This window comes from Lates calcarifer, linkage group LG12, assembly GCF_001640805.2.
Source record: "Lates calcarifer isolate ASB-BC8 linkage group LG12, TLL_Latcal_v3, whole genome shotgun sequence".
NCBI classification, from domain to species: Eukaryota; Metazoa; Chordata; class Actinopteri; family Centropomidae; genus Lates; species Lates calcarifer.
In genome coordinates, this window is record NC_066844.1 from 23,311,316 (window position 1) to 23,330,596 (window position 19,281).

At 43.4% G+C, this 19,281-nt stretch overlaps 3 protein-coding genes across 5 annotated transcripts; 2 read left to right on the forward strand and 1 right to left on the reverse strand.

Moving 5' to 3' along the window:
- The first annotated feature begins 281 nt into the window (after window positions 1-281).
- Window positions 282-3,277, forward strand: rpusd4 (RNA pseudouridine synthase D4). The gene is made up of 6 exons (XM_018681408.2): window positions 282-785; window positions 992-1,199; window positions 1,297-1,390; window positions 1,532-1,682; window positions 1,811-1,908; window positions 2,817-3,277. Exons 1-6 carry the CDS (start codon window positions 398-400, stop codon window positions 3,018-3,020), a joined length of 1,143 nt encoding a protein of 380 aa, XP_018536924.1. The 5' UTR covers window positions 282-397; the 3' UTR covers window positions 3,021-3,277.
- LOC108886510 (transcriptional regulator QRICH1) lies at window positions 3,227-9,630 on the reverse strand. Of its 3 annotated transcripts, none has more exons than XM_018681403.2 (12): window positions 9,473-9,630; window positions 8,198-8,458; window positions 8,019-8,093; window positions 7,157-7,294; window positions 6,163-7,065; window positions 5,705-5,864; window positions 5,434-5,588; window positions 5,234-5,348; window positions 5,040-5,148; window positions 4,780-4,931; window positions 4,588-4,678; window positions 3,227-4,493 (listed from the first exon to the last, which is right to left on the reverse strand). In XM_018681403.2, the coding sequence occupies exons 2-12, from the start codon at window positions 8,444-8,446 to the stop codon at window positions 4,304-4,306; spliced, it is 2,337 nt and encodes a 778-aa protein (XP_018536919.1). In that variant the 5' UTR covers window positions 8,447-8,458; window positions 9,473-9,630; the 3' UTR covers window positions 3,227-4,303. The 3 variants fall into 3 exon arrangements, with proteins under 3 accessions (XP_018536919.1, XP_018536920.1, XP_018536918.1); XM_018681404.2 differs by having other exon boundaries at window positions 9,352-9,630; XM_018681402.2 differs by having other exon boundaries at window positions 9,135-9,630.
- Window positions 9,631-15,570: 5,940 nt separating this feature from the next.
- LOC108886521 (uncharacterized) lies at window positions 15,571-19,137 on the forward strand. Its single transcript, XM_018681419.2, has 6 exons — window positions 15,571-15,965; window positions 16,986-17,102; window positions 17,189-17,307; window positions 17,397-17,547; window positions 17,631-17,752; window positions 17,829-19,137. The coding sequence occupies exons 1-6, from the start codon at window positions 15,737-15,739 to the stop codon at window positions 18,762-18,764; spliced, it is 1,674 nt and encodes a 557-aa protein (XP_018536935.1). The 5' UTR covers window positions 15,571-15,736; the 3' UTR covers window positions 18,765-19,137.
- Window positions 19,138-19,281: the final 144 nt, after the last annotated feature.

Sequence of the window (19,281 nt, forward strand, 5' to 3'; positions counted from 1 at the left end):
CTACCTGGACACCTAAAATAATGCATTAACTCTAAAGTTGTGAAAACTAGAGTCTTTTATGGTGAATTTAACCTGTAATTGTTATTTATTCTGTTATTTTTTGTGCCCTTTAGCTGTTATATATCTCTGCTTTCTTACTATTTGCGTTTTCAATGTCTGAATAAATTATGGAGTCCAGAATTTGAAGTTAATAGACTTGTTGTTAAAACTATTGTAATGTTTTTTTTATTTATTTTCTTGCGTTTTTATTTTAGCGGAAAACGGAAAATAAATGCTACGTGCTTTTATTCTGAAAGGTGCAACCCGGAAGTTATTAAATGGCGAGCGAAGCATGCTTCCTCTGAAGTTTGTGGTTGTGTCTCTTAGCTAATGTCAAACACCTTCACGCTGTGCCACCATGAACAGCTGTAGAAGAATAGCCGGGACGGGTGACTGGACCTCCGGCCTGAACACCGTCTTCTTTCGGGTCAAACCACGGACAAACTGCCGCCAGGGCCCCGAGGCAGCACGACCCCACAGCCGGAGCCAGGCCACCGCCGCAGGAGGGAAACCTCGCCTGACAGCGATGGACCTGGCCCGGAAGGTCCAGCAGGAGAAGGCGACGCCACAGCCTGCCGAGGCTCCGATGTCCAAACAGCAGAGGAGGGTGATGGAGCTGAAACGGTTCAGTCAGCAGCTTCAAAATGTTCATCCCAACGTGCTGGCCAAACATCTCCACAAGAGCGTGCTCTACCAGGATAAAGACGTAGTGGTCATCAATAAACCCTATGGTGTCCCCGTCCAAGGTAAAACAACCAGCAGAGCTGTCTAATGTTATAGATTTTGAGATAAGTCAGTATAAATATAAATGCTGACATGTTGCTATGGCGCTAGTCCTTTTGCAGTTTCCGTGTTTGTGGTGTCTGTGGAGACAATTTTAGCAACAAAGTGGGATCTCAAGCCTCAGCTGGACCTGAATACACGTGCATTTACTGTTGATGCTTTCTCTCAGATGACCCCAGGGTCACATCCATCTCCTCTGTGCTCCCTGTCCTTTCCAAAATGATGGACGGGATGAAGGTCAGGTCTGACTCTCAGCTGCTCCCCTGTCTGGGACTGGAGAAGGAGACGACAGGAGTTCTCCTGCTGGCCAGGAGTGAGGAGGCAGTGGAGCACATACTCAACCAGCACAGAAATAACCAAGTGCAGAGAAAATACTGGTAAGATAACGTGTGGTGATGTACATACATTATCAAGCTCTCACTTACAGTAACACCACATGATACAGTTCACACCCTGCTCACTGTTCCTCCACAGGGTCATCACAGTCGGAGTACCTGTGCCATCTGAAGGAGTGATTGACATTCCCATCATAGAGAGAGAGGTCACAGGCCCTCGGCCGCACTACAAGGTGTCTGTTCTTCTGTGGTTTTGATGCTGTAACTGTATCATTAAACCAAATGACAGGAAATTAAGGCTGAATTTGATCATTTGACTATTCATATTAAGGTGCATGATTTCTCCAATCTCAATACTTATTTTTTTATTTCAGATGGCGTTAAGTCCTCTTTACAGAATGAATGATGCTGGCGATGGTGTAACCAAAGTCCGAGCTCATCGTCAAGCTCATCCCGCTGTGACCAAGTACAGAGTCCTGGACAGCAGCAGTGGCTGCAGCCTTGTGGAGCTTCAGCCTTTTACCGGTAAGAAGACGACTGTGCTTTTTGGAAACACATCAAAGTAAATTACTGACAAACTACTCTGGTAAATCTCCCTGTTTTTAAGGAAGAACTGGCACCTTTTGTACTTTGTTTTTTCTTTGTGTCCCCAGGAGTGAAGCATCAGATGAGGGTTCACATGGCGTTTGCTCTGGCGTGTCCCATTCTAGGCGACCATAAATACTCCCACTGGAGCAAACTGGCACCCCAGGTAACATTTGTATTAATCAGTGGAACAGAAAGAAGGCAGCTGCCACCAATGCTGTAGAGACTGATGCTGACTTTAATTGGTATGTCACTGTTGTTGTTGTGGGGACTAGTAGAACAGTGACATACCACTGATGCAGAGGAAATGATTTGATTTGATGTTGATGTCTTGAGGTCATTCAAAGGACAAACCAAGACATAGCTGGTGTTCAAAGTTCACTTTGATGGGTGGATGGTCCTTTTTAAAGACGCCGTGCTTGTGTTCATCCATACTTGAACACCAGAGTTGTCTCATTGAGAATGACAGGACATGGTCACTCTGAATACTGCTGATATTTATGGTTCCAGTGTATCACTGTTAAATATGTGCAGTTATACAATATATTTGTGTTGAAGTCACACTGATTCTGTAGTCAAGGTTGTGAAGGTGAATCCTGGATTCATAGACTAAACACCGTTTTATCAGCTGCTGATATCTTAGTGTTTTATTCTGCTGTTGATGCCTTTGGCAGCTAAAACTGAAGGGAGGCAGGCTGTACGGCTGCAGCAGGCAGCGGGATGCACTGTGCTGCAGATGCAAACCTTTGCACTCTGTAAATACACTGTAATGTAAACCTTCACACTGTGGACTGGGCATTACTCACAGTCGCTTGAGCCAATCTGTGTCTTGTATTTAAATATCCCTCTCACTTGTCTTGTGAAAATCACTCTTACGGTCTCACTGAACCTGAACCTTTTTAAAATGGCTTGATGTTTTGATATTAATTTATATCTCAGATTAAGTGTGGAAATTGAGTTTTTGTTGCTTGTGTTAGGGTGCATTATTACACATAAAATGTACCCACATTTCTCCATGTGCTTGGTAACCATTTTGTCACAACAACTAATTCAATGGTGAATTTTGGTCCACAGAAATTACCGGAAAGTGTGTTGGGAAAGCTTGGACTGGAACAAAGCAAAATCCGGTATCTTCCTCTTCACTTGCACGCTCGACAGCTGACGCTGCCGGGACCCAGTCGACCAGACATGGACGTGTTCTGTCCTCTGCCTAAATACTTCACACAGACATTAAAACGACTGTATTTAAACCTTCCTGAAGACAAAGACGACAAATAACGACATCTTTGCTTTTTGTTCCAATTCTTTGCGATCCAGTGGGTGTCTGCATGTAGTGGGCATCGGTTGTGAAGGATTTCAGACTGCTACGTGGGGAAAAAAGCGTAACCATTTAAATTAAATGGAAAATTTAAATTAGATAAAGTTGGGCAGGGTTGTAGGGCTGTAAAATTATCAAACACAGAAAAGACTGTAGAAAATGACTGTACAGTGCTATACAACTCATTTTAGTAATAAACAAGTGAACTGTATTATAACTATTTTTGTCAATGTAGTAAATCCACATTTACATGTAATTTCCTCAGAGGTACCACTAAGCTATGGATGCTGTTGATGTAAGAAGTCATTTTTAAAAGGCCCACAGCTAATCCTTACTTCAAATGTCAACAGAGTTGCATTCCCACAGATAACATGGCGCTTAGCACTTTTCATTGTTGAACTGCTTGACATGACTCTTGATACAAGGATTAATACTGCATTAGCTAAACAAAGATGTTTCCATCTGCATATTCTGTTTAATAACCTACTATACATACATACATACAGGAGTAAGTTGGCAAAAAATCCTTGAAGAGTGTTTCAATTGATAACTTTGACCTGAGAAAAAATGTTTACAACCTCCTGCATGACTACAATATAGCACTTGATCTTGTGAATGTCTGAGGTTTGGCTCACTCAATGATCCACAAGCATAAATTATGTCATAGTCGGAAAAAAAAAAAACAGGCACAAGTTCTTCAGTTTTGAACATATCAATAACATGATCCAAAATGCAGTCAGTATACAAAACAGTCATGAAGCAGTGGTCCCTGTAACTGTCCGTTAAGATGTCATGTATCATAGCGGGACCTTAGGGAGAAGTAAGACGTGGTTACCGGTCTGTGAGGTTAAGAAGTGATGGGTTAAATATCTTCGTATATGGAGAAGACTTGACTTTTACAGGAAAATGTACCACTTCTGCTCAGCTGAGAGAGCAGGAGCCCGAAAGATTGATCATGATCCAGCAGTGGCGAGACTGAAGACTCGCTTAACTTCAATTTAAAAGGTTACAGAGGCGATGGCTTACGTAGGTAGAAAGAACAGTCCACCCAATCAGTAAGAAGAGAAATTCTTGTGAGTGCATTCATGATACACTCCTCAGAAGAAGAAAATGATTGTTTCAGAAGTTGATCCATTTTTATTTGAGATGGTCAGTGATGTTTATAGAGTCAGGACAGGTACTGCATAGTCAACAATCAGCGACTGGAGAGCTAGTTCCCGTCAGTCCAGCCAGTCCCTTCAGTTTAGCTCATGTTCTCCGGACAGGCGTTGATGATATCCTGGATCTCTCGGACCACGATGATGCGAGCCAGCATGTGCTCCACTTGCTGACTCGTGAGGGGTTGTGATGAGTACCACATCGGACTGTTGGGCGCGACGACAGGCTCTGGAGTCATGTAGTATGCATCGTTACGTCCTTTAACGCTTTGAGGGCTGGAAAGGGAAAAAGGAATCAAGTTTTTTTGTTTTTTTATACTTGTATGCGTAATCTAGCTGAGCAAGATTTCTGTCAGTGGGTGTCACTCACCATTTGAAGAGGTAAAAGTCGTAAAGTTTAATGGGACAACGAAGAGGATTCTCTGGATCCTCGACCTGTTCTTCATACATGTCATCAGTTCCTGAAATAGACGTCACAAAACAAGTCAGCACTGGTAATTTCTGCAGTCAAATGCAGTGATTCATAGCAAGACTTAAACATGAGGCTGAGTGTAATGAGCACCTTTCTGCGCGGCACTGTGTGGACCTTGTCCTTTGAGAAGGCGGATACTGGTTGCTTTGTCCTTGGCATTAGTAGGGTTCTTCCTCGTGTGTCTTAGGACCTTAGAGAAAGCTACTTTCATGTGCTGTTCAGGTGTTATCAGGCGGAAATACCTGCAATGGTGCAAGAGATGTTTTATTACCACATACTGCATTTATATCTGAAATACATGTCTGTGAGAGGAAATTCAGGTCATTTAGGGTCGAGTGGCGATTACTCACTTGGTATTGAAGTACATTAGAGTTGTGAGCAGTGTGGCTGGTGAATGTGCACCAAGCTGTTTACACTCCCACAGCATTTCCTCTGTCACATGACTTGGAATGATGTAACCTGAGATGAAAACACAAAATAAGTTATTCTAATTGTCTTTAAAAAAAGAGAAAAACAAAAAAGAGAGATATTGATTTGCCCTTACCTAATGGATGGACACTGGGTTTCCAACCATCCAGGATGTTGTGTAAAGACCCACAGAAACGTGTGTAATATGGATCAGAGAAAATGTCATCCACACGTCCATTTTCAGTGAGATACTACAGAAGGAAACAAGCATACATATCCTCAGATAACCTTTTGGCATAGTACACAATCTTCATGTTTGAGCAGGGCGATACTGACCTTTTGTATACACAAGAAGACATAATACAGAACATCAGGAGCAAACTGCTCTTCCTCAGAGCCACGTGCCTCCTGTGTCATCAGGGACAGACCCAGGCTTAGCTCAGCTACAGCACTGGACACCAAGTCCTCTTGAAAACGCAGGGGCTGACGACCTGGACACAGGGAAAGTTATTTTCTCAGTACTATGAAGTTAACTTCCTTATTTCTGACTTTCAAGCATCATAAAAGTTATTGAGAGGTACTACATGAGCAGCTCGGGTTGACTTACGTCCTATGGGTGCAAGCTTTGTCTTCTCCTGCTTGTTTAGCTCTGCGTTTTTTCGCTTCACCCACAGACGCCAGACCTCCAGGCCCTCCTCTGGCTTTAGACAGACAGGAACCAGAATCTCTGTAGGCGGCTCAGCTTGAGCCTCTGTCTCTACTTGCCCCTGCACAAGGCCAAAATAAAAACACAGTTAAAGCTTTGTGGGAAAGAGAGCAGCAAGGATTAGACACGTCTCAATAATCACATGATGATAATTAGCTAGATAATAGTAAAATTAAGTAGTAATGATTCACATGTGATTTTTTCAAGAAGTCTGTCTGAGCACTGGGATTAATTTTTAAATGAACTGTTTATCCACTGTATACTTTGAGTTATGGGTCAAGAGGCTACAAAACATGGGACAAACTCCGCTCCAGGCACAGATGTAGGTCTGCACTATGGCTGTTAGGAAAAGTTCTAACCTGCAGATGGAGCTGCTGTTCTTGTCCCTCTTCTCCTTGGCTCTGCTGTTGATTTGGGTCCCATATGTGTACCGACTGTGTAGTGTTATAAGTTCCTCCCACAGTCTGCACTGCCACAGGGATGTGAATGTTCCCGTTCATGAACTGCGCTGGAAACAGGGTCTGCACTATTTCTTCCTGAGTCCCGGTGGAGGCCATCTGCACATCTGCAGACCGTGACGAGGAGCTGGGGGACATTTTGTCCTTACCGTTGGTGGTGGTGACTTGCACTGTGCTGTATGACTCCTGTGGTATGGCGATGTGAGTTACACCCTGCTGTTGTGGAGTGGAGTACACAGGGATGGTCCAGGTCTCACCCGTGGGACCTGTGATTGTTCCTGTAGTGCTGTACAACTGACCGCTGTCGACTGTGAGCAAATCTGGCCGTAGGGACACGTAGCTTTGCTGCTGCCCTTGTGGGATGGCCAGAACTGTGGCCACCTGCTGACCCTGTGGAACAGCGTAGGAAACAGCTAGGGGGACATCCACCTTACGCTTCTTGGCAGGTTGGAGAACAGTTGAGACAGTGCCGGACCTCCTCTCTGCCTCCCTGGGAGAGTCCTGTTGCTGGGAAGGAGACATGGCCTCTATGGTCTGGATCTGGATTTGCTGGCCACCCTGTAGCTGAATTTGTTGTCCACCCTGTAGTTGGATCTGTTGGCCTCCTTGTAGCTGGATTTGTTGTCCACCCTGCAGTTGGATCTGCTGGCCACCTTGTAATTGAATTTGCTGCCCCCCCTGTAGTTGAATCTGTTGTCCAGCCTGGAGTTGGATTTGCTGACCCCCTGGCAGCTGAATATGCTGCGCTCCTTGTAACTGGATTTGTTGTCCTCCGGCTACAGCTGCAACCAACTGTGCCTGAATCTGTAAAATAATAAATCAGCCATGTGAAAACATCAGCAGGAATCCACCACATGGATACATTTGATACGTGTGACTGAAATGAATACTGTACCTGCTGTTGTTGTTCCTCTGTGAGCTCTCCCTGCTGGATGAGCTGGGCTGTGGAGATTCCATGCAGGTCCTGCTGAGACGGGGAGGCCACCTGAAGAACCTGACCAACTGTTTGGCCCTGCTGTTCCTGGATCTGAACCTGGAGGAGAGAGGGCGCATGAAAAATAAACAGACCAATAGCAAGAAATAACAGCACTCTTTTCTATGTAACTGAATTTAGGTGACAATGAGCTGATGTCCAAACGGCACTGCTGATAATAAAATGTGAAGCTGCACTGATACAAAATCAATAAATACTGAGTAGGTCAGACAGTCAGAGTCTATCTGGGTATTTAATCAAAGGAGCTGTTTTTTCCCCACAGAAAACGTCAGAACAGTATCTCATAGTGATATTTATCCGTTTATGGACACGCGTGACAGACACAAGTGCAGCAGTAGAGAGAAGGTGAATGACTGATCTCACTTTAATGTGTAGCCACAGCCATTTCTCCTAACAGGTGGTAAGGAGCAGGTAGTCTAACCCTGAGTGAATGAATAAAGGACTGAGTGAATGTGTTACTTCATGAATGAACTATTAAGGTAGAGAGGGAACTATATGCTCAAAGGAACTGATTAGCTGATTGTTTTGAATTGGAGATAATTAATCATTTCTTTTAGCTTTTCCCTGCATCAAGTGGATTCAGGTGTCAGAGCAAAGCTACTTAACTCAAGCTGCAATTATTATAACTTTAATGGAATCAAACACCACTCTGCCATCTCATTTGTTTTGCTCTTGACAGTGATGAGCGGTCGTGTTTTTGGACCCCTCCGGCTTGTGAAGTTTAAACATAGAATGAGTAACTGATACTGGCGTATAAACTAACCTGCACTTGAAGCTGCTGTTCAGACCCCTGGTGCACAGACAGTTGAGGTGAAATCTCCGCAGAAGTCACCTGTACCTGTCGTATAACATAAACATATAATAAGTGCAGAAGATTGCGCCATGTGGATGAATAGCAATAATATCATTCAACTGCAATAACCATTCTAGAGAGGGTCTTACTGGGCAGGCCAGCTCTAAGAGCGATCCAGCCACCTCGGTGCTGTCTGTGTAGACACAGTTGGTACCCTGCTGCTGATACACCATGGCTGTGGTGGTGGCTGCCCCTCCCTGCTGGCTGAACTCCTGCAGCACCTCTGGGCCCTTGGCAAGACACTCCAGGAACTCCTTCATCCTGTGCTGAGGCACAGTGCGGGCCTTCTGCCGCACATATTCATCAAAGGAAACTACCCCACTCTCCTGCTCATTCATCGTCACTTTGACCTAGAGGAGAGGAAAATGGATCTTTAAACATTTGAGACATTTATAATAGGGTGCACTGAAATCTGAAATGAAAATGAAGAGAGGGCAGCGGTTTACACATGCACCTTCAGTTACATTAGCACGACATAATAAGCTTAAGAGTGTGATTTAAATAGCTGCTACAGGGGACGTTGGAGTAACACAAAGGGACAAAGTGCAGTTAGACTTATAATACAGTGTCTGCTACGCTTCAATCAACTTTGGTCTAGTAATCATCATGTTCACAGATATAGCTCAAAGCTGCTCCAAAATATATACTGAGAGAGATAATTTTTCTCTAAATGTTTGTGGAGCCACTCATCGGGGCGCAAACAGCATGTTTTCCAGACTTTCTGCACTGGCTGTCTAATAATAGTGTCTACGTTATAGCTAGTGGTTAGCAAGCTAGCTTCACAATGTTAGCAAGGCACTGTTTTGTCACAAGCCATATGGATATGTGGCTGGCTAACTGTATTTAACCCCATCAAATACAAACGTAATGACTAATTAATATATTCTGCACATATATCACAGGATAAGTTAATTAATATTAAAAGCAACGGCCCATTCATTGCAGTAACATGACGCTAACTAACTAGCTAATCACTGTGCTAATGTTAGCTAGCTAGCTCGATGACTCCGGATCCTGTCATGCTACCTTAAATAAAACGAAATCCTCTCCTTTCCGCCAAGGCACGGTGTTTAAAACTAAAAAGCCGATAAACGTCTAACAGCTACCAGCAGCATGCCATTCACTGCGCTACATAGTGCATGTGGCAGCGGTGTAATCCCTCAAACAATGCTGTGATTAGATAAAAATTAAGCAGCAGCAGCGGTAGCGGCGGCAGCAGCAACGAGCAGGCGAGGTCTCTGACGTCTGCCTGTTTCAGGGTGAGATCCAGGCTGCTGTCCGCACGAAACAAGTTTCCCCGAGCTTCAGCAGGGCACAGATTGATTTATCCGGCAGAATCACGAGTGGTATTACTACGGTCTCACATGCAGACGTGTGTCCTCTGTGTTTGTCCAGTGAGATATAAAATGACGGAAGTATAGGCCCCGAGAACAACGCGACTCCTCTTCAGACTGCTCTGCCCGGCGACGGCCTGCCGCGCTGTCCTGTTAACAAGAGTCCCATCCCACACCATGACCAAGACCTGCAGTAATATTATTATTACTGTGTGACGCTCTGGAGCTGTGAAATGAAAGCTGAAATTGCATTCACACCGGGCACATGTACCCACTGTATGTCACAAGCTGTAACGATAGCTTCATCAGTCTGTAATAAATGGGTCAGATCATCACCAAAATCCCTCAGATCAATAATAGGTTATCTGGAGGAATACCATATTACCTGTACATACATTTATTACTCATCACTTGTTAGTGTTTTTTTTATTATTATTATCTGGCCATAAAAATGTAGGTAAATAGTAAAAGTGAAATAATGCATTCATATGCAAATAGATAGATGAAAAACATTCATTACAGGCTTTACTCAAGATTTTCACTTATTTCAAAATTGTGGTTTTTTTTGCAGAATTTGTAGGTTTATTTGCCTCATTGTGTCACCTATGATGAGGATGAAAGCTCTGGGAAAAAAAAACTAGTAAATGGACCTCACTTTTATCAGACTACCTCCTCTTTATGTTACTATATCACTACACTTAACTCAGCCTCTGCAAACCATCTTCTAGGCTAAATCATTTTAAATGGACACATATGCATATAGGCACTGGATCAGTGTTAAAATGCCTTTCCAGGTTGGCTCTGGCAAAGCCTGGTAAACATTTGAATGCATGTACCTTTAACAAAATCTAACTTCCCCAGTCTGCCTTAAAGAGCCAGGCATGTGCTGCTGAGGGCCTCCCCCTGTTTGCTCCACAACAAACTGCCTCTCGCCCATCTTAAGGTGGACCAAGACAGATGTACTGTGAGCATAGGCTATCTCCTCTACACACTGGATAGGAAAGAGTTAATTCCCACACTCACTGCAGACTGTCTGAGACTGCAAGAACTATGTGGTGGAAATAATGGTGGTAGTTAAATATGTATATAATTATTTTTTCCTTTAATAAATTGCTCACATCCCAAAGATAGAGAAAACATCGTTTCTACCAATCTGTAATACATTTTATCACTGTATATATAACATGAACTGTCCATATATCATGACATGTTTGGCATAAGGCCTTGATAATTAGTAAATTTAAAACTAATAAGCCTGTAAGTTGGCGTGAAACAATACTAGACTGCTCGTGTCTAGTTGGCTTCACTTTATCACTTCATGTGACTTTGTGCCACTGTAAGAATCTTAATGTAATCCTTTCTAAAAGGGATTTACCTTAACAGAACTGTTGCAGAGAGAGGCAGGTGAGATACGTGGACCTTTACTAACAGTCAATTATCTGCAAAAATGCTTTCCTTTAAATCTAATATGTATCAAGCAGGTATATTATTTATGTAGGCATTTTCTCAGAAGTTACCCCTGACATTTAGGTCCTGGATCTCTGTCTTTGCAGGTGAGATCGTGATGGGACGCTGCCAAGTAACCAGCCGGTGCAGTAATAGGAATAAGACGTCAGCTTGAGGGCTAGATGGCTGTGAGCATGTCTGTAAATCCAATGTGTTTTCAGCCACTCACTCTGATGCTCCTCGTGTTCCACATCAGAAATTAGATGTTAGACACGCTTGTGCTGCAGCTTGAGATGCCGTGCAACCCATGATGCATTAAAAGGAAGCAGAATAGGACAAATCACAGGTAAATCTAGAGGATTAGTTTACAGCAACAGTTGTTTTGGCAATGTGTTAATGTATTTGGGTAATGTGAAGAAACTTTAATAGTTATAGCCTTGCATGTGAAGCTTTTTCAGTGTGTCTGTATTAGTCTTTTGGCGGAGTGCACTGTTTTTATCAGGGAGCAATATTTCTCAACAGTAAGTCAGAACACAAGGCATTTCATAAACTTGTGATTATATTTTGAGCAGCATTAAAATAAAAAGCGACAGAAATAACACTCATTTATCATCTAAATTCACCTGAGGTTGCATTTAAAAAAATAGGTCACCTGCAAGAAAGGTTTATGTTGTGCTGAAAAGAAGATTATTATACATCTATTGCCTAACTTAATAGTTTTAGTTATTAGTTATTTAGTTATTTTTGTGTGAGTTGCATATCACTGAAGATGCAGTGTGATATTTGCAGCCAAAGGGCACAGACAGATCAGACAGGCTCATGCTGTGTTTTTGCCAAGCTGTGTTGTCTTCTTGTTGAAACAAAGCCACCCACAGATGTTGTGGAGTGTGCAGACCCGTCAGATTTCACAGGGGAATTATTGTCCTTTATAGGATTAAAACTCAACATTAATTATCTGGAAATCTGTGCAACTTTTTACCTTTTCCTAACCTCTGCATCAGCTTTTTCACAATTATGGAAAATAGTGAGCTGTAAAAATACCACATTGTGTTGATAGAGGATAAGGGCCTAGTTTTGAAGATGAATAGTCACACAAATGGTAAACAGCAGTCTGAACAGCTCTGTGTGTTGCTCATGTTTTCATGTCAGCTCCTCTTTTTTGTTGCTCTACAGGTCTTAGGAGTTTTGGTAATTTTGGTGACACAGAATGGGGCATTCGTCTTTGCTCTTCATGACACTGACTGTGTCTCTCCTTTTATTTGGAAGTCTTATTCAAACTTCACATTCATTGGACAACTCTGATTCAGTCCGAATAACTCGAAGCACAGGCAGAAACAACAAAGCCGCAGACAGCTTGGTCAGTGAAGTAATCCTCCATGACTCTGTGGAGGGCAGTGGACATAATGTCGACAGTGCAGCATCACAGAAACTCATCAATAAGCCTGTGATTCCAAAGGAGAGTGAGCGAGCCAGCAATGAAAGCCGCTCTGGGCCTGGAATCACTTCGACTACCACACCGGCACGTACTCAACACCACTTACAGGCTCACAACCAAAGAGCTGACAAAGCTAATACTTCAATTACAGGACACACCCACATCATCTCAGAGGAAGCTTTCTTGGAAAGCAGCCATGTAACAGCTGAGGAACAATTAAAAGAGAGTCATACATCCACAGTAAATGAGGACTCTCTGGATGGTAAGTGAACATATGATGGTTAATTGAAGTCAAACATACAGTTTGTCCTTGTTCAGATGTTTCTTCCTCTTTAAATAAATTACATATACTCAGTCAATTTCTGATATATCAACGAATTATCACAGTTGGATGCAGTACAACCCCCCTCCTATAGCTATTTATTAAAATGCAGAAATTATGGTTTATACACATAATAATGATGCAATAATGGCTACCAAGAACTCTCTATTACTAAAAAATTCCCATTGATTTCTTCTGCATCAAAAATAAGTCTCTTTCTCTCTTCTTCAGGTGAGGACAGCCCTGAACTCCCTGTCCAAACAAATGTGTTTACTACAGTGATGAACCAGGACCTGTCAGGACCTGAAAGTCCCTGTGTACTTGGTCTTAGACCTTGTGTTGTTCTTAAAAACTTTAATGGCACCAATCTGCTCTGGGATGACATGAGCCGCACGCTGGCGTTTGCCTGGGAGCTGCATGTCTTTGGATCTGCCAGCCTTTTTGGACTGTTGGCAGTCCTGGCGGTTTTGGGAACGGTTGGCGCATGCACTCTTCTTCTTCACCCCCTCTGTGAGGCCCTGACCCTGGCGAATGGTCTCCTAATTATGGGTGGTACTTTGCGTGGCATCCTCCTTCTACTTGATCCTTATGGCACCCGTCAGATTCTTTCTCGTGCTACTCTGGCAGCGCTGCATAACGTTCCTCTGCTGATTCTTCTGTGGGCGCAGGTTGCCCTCGCTCTGGTCACACTCAGGGGGTTGAAATTATTACTTTTTCCAGTAAAGCTGAAGCGCCCATGGGTGGTCGGTGGGCTGGCTATATCACATTGCACTTTGTTACTTGTGGCAGACCTGTACTCTTCGACTTTATCCCCTTCTCTCCCTCTGTTGCTGCAGACCCTCTCCCTCTGCTGGGGCATCCCATTCTGCATGGGAATCCTCACCCAGTCTCTTTCTCACCTCCCTCCCTTCCTCAGGTCCTCTGTGCCTCTGTGGGCTCCCTCTCACAGGATTGAAAAGCGAGCAAAGCGGGTAACAGCGGTGTGCGCCTTCCTCGGGGTGCTCTGCTGTAGCCTTCAGATGTACAGTCTCCTCTGGCTTTATGGGTTACTAGGGAACTGGAGGCGCTTTGGTTGGGGCTGGTGGCTCAGTCAGTTTTGGGCAAGAATCCTTGAGTTATCCTGGGGATTCTCCTTGCTTGTCCTGGGATCTTGGATCTTCTGGATGCCCTCTAGGGGGCAAACAAGGGGCGATCATGGGCAGGCCAAAAATGAGGTGTCTAAAGTGGTGGAGGAGAAAAGCGTGTGGGGCAGGGTGTTGGCCACTGTACAAAAAGGGCGACTGAGAAAATCAGAGAAAACCTGGGAAGACCTGATGCCAAATAACTGGGCAAAATACAGTCTGTCTAGAGCAGGTATCAGCAACAATATCATGAGCCCATATGATGATCAGCCAACTAGTATTATACCAGAATACAAGTCTGATCCCATTAGCAGCAGCAGCTCTGACTCTCAGGCTGCACTACTGTGGCAAAAAGTCGGGGAACGCGAATGTATTCTTTCACTTGTAGAATTCGACATGCGGCCCCCGTCTCCTATTAACCTCAGACGCAGCATTGACAACGCCCTTCATCATGGACAGCTTGTAGCAGGAGGTCTGTTCACAGCTCCACCTCCCTCTTGGACTCACACCGTGGTCACAGACACCAGTAATGGAGACGGGGGCATAACAACATTCCCTCCGTCTTATGTTGGCTACGGGTGGATGTTGGATACAGAGTCTATTTCGCCATCTCTTGACCATTTCCAAACCAGAGAGCTGGTACAGTCACCAAGTGCTACGGCTGAATACACCAGTAGCTTTGGGTCTCCAACCACTGCATATCAGGGAGAAGAGTTAAATGCCGCGCTCTCAGCGGTGATGCATCAGCATGACTGGTCTGATGACGATGTCACAGACCTCTAAGCTTAAGTCTCTCATGACAAGAGCTACTACTTCCTGTTTTAAATCATGTAACCATGATGAAGAGGCAAATATCAAATATTTTGGACATTAATGTTCTTGCTAAACATGGCCTCATCTAAGTAAAATTGCTTTACATGTGTTGGTTTAATATTGTCTTGAGAGGAATTAAACTTCAAATAAGACGTGGATGATTTGGAAAAATCTTAGACTTTCATTGAATCAAGATGGAAATGGTAAAATTGTATTCCTAGTGAATCTTATCAGCATTTAATTATTAGTTTGATCATTTTTGTTCTCAGTTCTCAGTGAGTATGTTTAAAATTCCTGTCATCTGAGGCAACATCTCTCTCCTGTTGGCATCAGATTAGAGTAGTAACTTCACTAGTTAAAGGTCAGCTGAGCATTTATAATTTTTCATGTTTGGTAATATGTGAAAGTTTCACAATTTACCTTTGCAGCAATGTATGACTGGATGTTTTCTGTAAATAAAGTGACTTTATATGAGTCATCTGAATCATTGTTTTCCATGTATCAACTTGCTTTAAATGTGTATTTTTATTTTAAATAATAATATAATAATAATTTAGTTGAACTGATCACAGCAACTCAGCATCTCTGCACTTTTGTTTCAGTCTAATCAGAGTTAACTATTGGTTCACAGCAAGCCTTGGTAAAAATAACAAGAAAAGCTGATTCCAACTTTGTGTGAGGAATATATCTCTGAGAAACAACTACAGTACTTTTCTCAATCTGACATCTGCCACTTAGCCTCTGTCTTTCTCAAATGTAATATGCACTTACTCTATTTGGAGTTTTATTCATTATACACTGAGATTGCTCACAGATAAAGACAGGCGTGATGTATCTAAAGAAGACAAACTTCTCAGTGATGTGCAATGAGAAAAGTATGCTAAATATTTTAATAGTCAACAAACTTGCATATGAACGTGTTGATTTCAATTTCCTTCACTGATACTGTTCTTTTAAGTGTCTGAGTCGCGATGCACCATCACCTGCCCCTCCCACAACAGGTGCTCTCAGCAGCTGGCAGTGATTGGTTCGTCAATTAAGCGGCGTTGCGGAGTGTATGTAAGGCGGATCGACACAAACTGACGATCTTCGAGATTATCTTTATCAACAATTTTACAAAAGCACATACCTAAAGTTGGTTGATCACCACAGGTGTGATGCCTTGGAAAAATCACATGTTGTACGTCTTAGTGACGGTGACTCTAACGTCTTTAAGGGATTGTAATGGACAAGCTGTTGATACAGAGGTTGTGCAAAGGCCTCCGTTACAAGGCAGGCTTCAGTTCAGGAGTGTGGTACCTGATGAAAAACATGAAGCCGTGACTCCAAGTCGACACGGATCCCTCTCCTTCAAGTCTGACACAGAGGGGGATCAATCGACTCCTGGTAAGAAACATATCTTCTCCTGTCTCTTCTAACACTTGGACTTCAAGAAATGGCGCTGATTGTTTGTGTCGTTCGTCTGCATCACTTGGACTGCTGTGGCTGACTGAGTGTGAAATTAGGGGTGAATAGAGAGAGATTAATAAAGCTATGACCGAAATACTTATCTTAAACACTTGTCCATTTTGATTGTGTAATATAATTTTTTCTGTCCATTTAAAGGGTCATGCATCCTCATGCAACATCTAGCACACTTAGTCCAGAGGATAGACCCTTTCCTCCTGTAGTAAAAGGTCTGTTTAATTTGAATTAAACAGGTTTACAAAATGTATCTATCATCAGTGTATTAGTAGAAGAAAATGTAAATGCTTTTAAAACTCCTATGTGGTGCATCTTGCACATTTTGTGTATTATGGGTTAAGTATTTACTGTTGTTGAATTTTGATTAGGACCTCAATAAGAGTATAAAACCCTCATTCCTCATAAAGCAACCTCTGCAGCATGAAGTGCTAAATTAGTCGTGAATGTTAAATTACAGTTGAATATTTGAGGGTGCATTGCTTTACAGGGGACAACATACAGTAAATTATCAGAGGCCTGTTAGGAAATTGTGAATGCATTTTTTTTCTCTCTTATAAACACGTCAGCCTTGTGTGATGATGGATGATTATTTTGGGCATGTGATCTACAGGCATACACATGTGGACACACATGCACACCACAAGCATGGGGGGTGGTATTATACACATTCAACCCCCAGGGTACATTGAGACTTGATATATGGCCTCTGCAGTGGACAGAGGTTAAATATGTCATGAACATGCCTGCAGTCCTCATGTGTGTCCTTGTGTGCATGCCGACAGAGCAGAAATAATAAGAGACCTTGCTCGTCAAAGTACTTCTATGGCAACACAACTGGTCAAAAACAGTTTTTTCTTTTAAAAGCATGATGCAGTGTGTAAAGTTATCATGGCAGGGTGGTCTAGTATGTTTGATTCTCTGAATTGGTGCTTATGTTTGCAGTGCACAGTTTGATAGATGCAAAACTAAAACGCCTGGATCCATCAGTACACTGCAGCAACAACTCAATGACTCTGAGGGTCAAACGGGTCAAAGCTCCTCATTTTCTCGTGAATAGTGGTGAGTTCTGTATCAAGAGTTTGGAATATTGGCCAACACACTGTGTTTTATTGGAACTGTTTAAGTGTTTTTCTAATGTAAAACAGGAGTGGGACCTCTTACTCCTCTGTCCCAGATGCCCTCCAGCTGTGGCTTCTCTGTGAAGAGGTCCCGCAGAGATGTGCGTTTTGCTGCACCTTACCAGGGCTGCCACGTTACCCAACAGGTAAAGTAAGTTTTGATTTGCTGCCTCCATCTTTCTGCTGGCCTAAAATCCTTACACTCTAAGGTTAACCTTTTTTTTAATTATCATAGGGTGGTGATTATGTTCTGCCACTGCTTTTACTGGGGGCACCAATGACAATATCATGCCCTGCTGTGTTACAACCACCCTCTGTTTCCTGCTTCTCATCTGGAATGGTAGTGAATATCGGGGGTATCACAGCAAATGAACTCAAAGTAAAGGGTAGGTGACGTAACATTGGTGTTTCATCAGCTTTAGGAACGAGATTCAGTTTATTTTTTAATCCAATATTACAACTGTTGCAGTGTCTGGTGTTTGGACGTCTCTTTCATCGGTCTGTGGCAGTTGTGGTTTTGCTGTTGAAGTGTTTTCTGGAGGACTGACGCTCACTGCGCCCTACAACAGAGGCTTGTGCATAGAGATTAAGGTATGGTTGGACCCTCGTGTGGCTGAAAGCTGAAATATCCACATGCTTTTGATTCACTCCATTTGTTTCCTTGCAGGATGAGGAGTATTTGCTCTCACTGCTGTTGGAGGATGTTGAGCTCTCAGTCTCATGCCCCTTATTGCCAGACAGTAAGCCCACCACAGCAACAACTGCGCCTCCTAGTGATGGTGGTCAGGTCCTGCAGTATCCTCGGTTCCCCCAGTTTGCAATGTTTCCACAATACCCAGTTCTCCCTGTGCCCACCCCTCCAGCACACACCCCTGCTCCTACCACAACTACAGCGGCACCGCTGCCCCAACAACCACAGCCTCCCTCAGGTTTTAACGCTGAAAACCAAGAGGCGTCTGCAGCTCATTACCCTTCATTCCCATTCATGCCACAATACCCACAGTTCCCTCAGTATGTCTTGTATCACAGACCTGTTCCACCAACGCAGTCTACCACTGATAAAAACACTGCTGCTCCCCCGGGCCAGTTACCTCAGATGCCACAGTCTCAGCATAATGGGAAGCCTCATGCTCCCCAGCAGCCACAGTTCCCGATGCCACCTCAGTATTACGTCCTGCCGTTCCCTAAACTCCCACTGCCTCAAGAAGGCCAACCCCAAACTGTTCAAAATCCCAAACCTGTAGTCCAGCAGCCCAAACCAGAACATGTGTATCCTCAGACCTACCAGATCCCTGTGTTGTATCCTCTGCCAAAGTACCCCTCTCAAAGACAGACTACTGCTCCTACCACTGCCCCAACAACCAGTGCAGCCATTGCTCAGAAGCCTGCTGCTCAAAAGCCATTTTATTACCCACACCCTTACATACCAGTATATTACGCTCAGCAGGCTCCCGTGCCTGTATTTCCTGATCAACCAACCACGCCTCTCACGAACCAAGCTCCATTTGATCAACAGAAACATCAGCCAAACTACCACACCATGCCTTCATTTTACAATTTCCCTTCTCATCAGAGGCAGCAATCAGTTGTAAGAAACTGGTAAAGGTAGCCTGCAGCTGACGGGCCCCCGGGAGCATCACAGACTCTCCCTCATACATTTTGATGAACCTCACTGATTTGGCTAGCAGAGCTGTAACAAACTCCCATAAGGATCAGCTCCCACTGAATGGAAATCGATCACTAAATTGCTACAGGGCAAGCAATGGAGTTTCTTGTAATGCATTTAGCAGGAGGGATCCAAAATGTACATTTTCTTGAGGGTGGGAAAATAAAGGGCGAGATTATCCACGCAATCAGTCTGACTTTGTTTTCTTTATGTCTATCGTATTATATTGTAGTCTAGAAACTACCTCAATAGTCACCCAATTATTTTTGTAATTAATTTATAATTGTTTGGTGTCCAAAATGTCCGAAAATAGTGAGAAGGGCCCATTACAGGTTTGAAAGGGTGACCTCTTCAAACTGCTTTTGTCTGACCAGCAGTTCAAAAAAATCCAAAGACATCCAGTTCATTATCATAGGGGGCTTCAAAAACAGCAAATACTAACTTACATTATGTA

Coding starts and splice junctions, on each gene's coding strand:
- rpusd4 (XM_018681408.2), top strand. CDS start 398: ATGAACAGCTGTAGAAGAATAGCCGGGACGGGTGACTGGACCTCCGGC. Junction 1,200..1,296: donor CAAGTGCAGAGAAAATACTG/GTAAGATAACGT, acceptor GTTCCTCCACAG/GGTCATCACAGTCGGAGTAC. Junction 1,683..1,810: donor GGAGCTTCAGCCTTTTACCG/GTAAGAAGACGA, acceptor TTGTGTCCCCAG/GAGTGAAGCATCAGATGAGG.
- LOC108886510 (XM_018681403.2), bottom strand. CDS start 8,446: ATGAATGAGCAGGAGAGTGGGGTAGTTTCCTTTGATGAATATGTGCGG. Junction 4,932..5,039: donor CTAATGTACTTCAATACCAA/GTGAGTAATCGC, acceptor GCACCATTGCAG/GTATTTCCGCCTGATAACAC. Junction 4,494..4,587: donor GACTTTTACCTCTTCAAATG/GTGAGTGACACC, acceptor TTCCCTTTCCAG/CCCTCAAAGCGTTAAAGGAC.
- LOC108886521 (XM_018681419.2), top strand. CDS start 15,737: ATGCCTTGGAAAAATCACATGTTGTACGTCTTAGTGACGGTGACTCTA. Junction 17,103..17,188: donor TCATTTTCTCGTGAATAGTG/GTGAGTTCTGTA, acceptor AATGTAAAACAG/GAGTGGGACCTCTTACTCCT. Junction 17,308..17,396: donor GCTGCCACGTTACCCAACAG/GTAAAGTAAGTT, acceptor TAATTATCATAG/GGTGGTGATTATGTTCTGCC.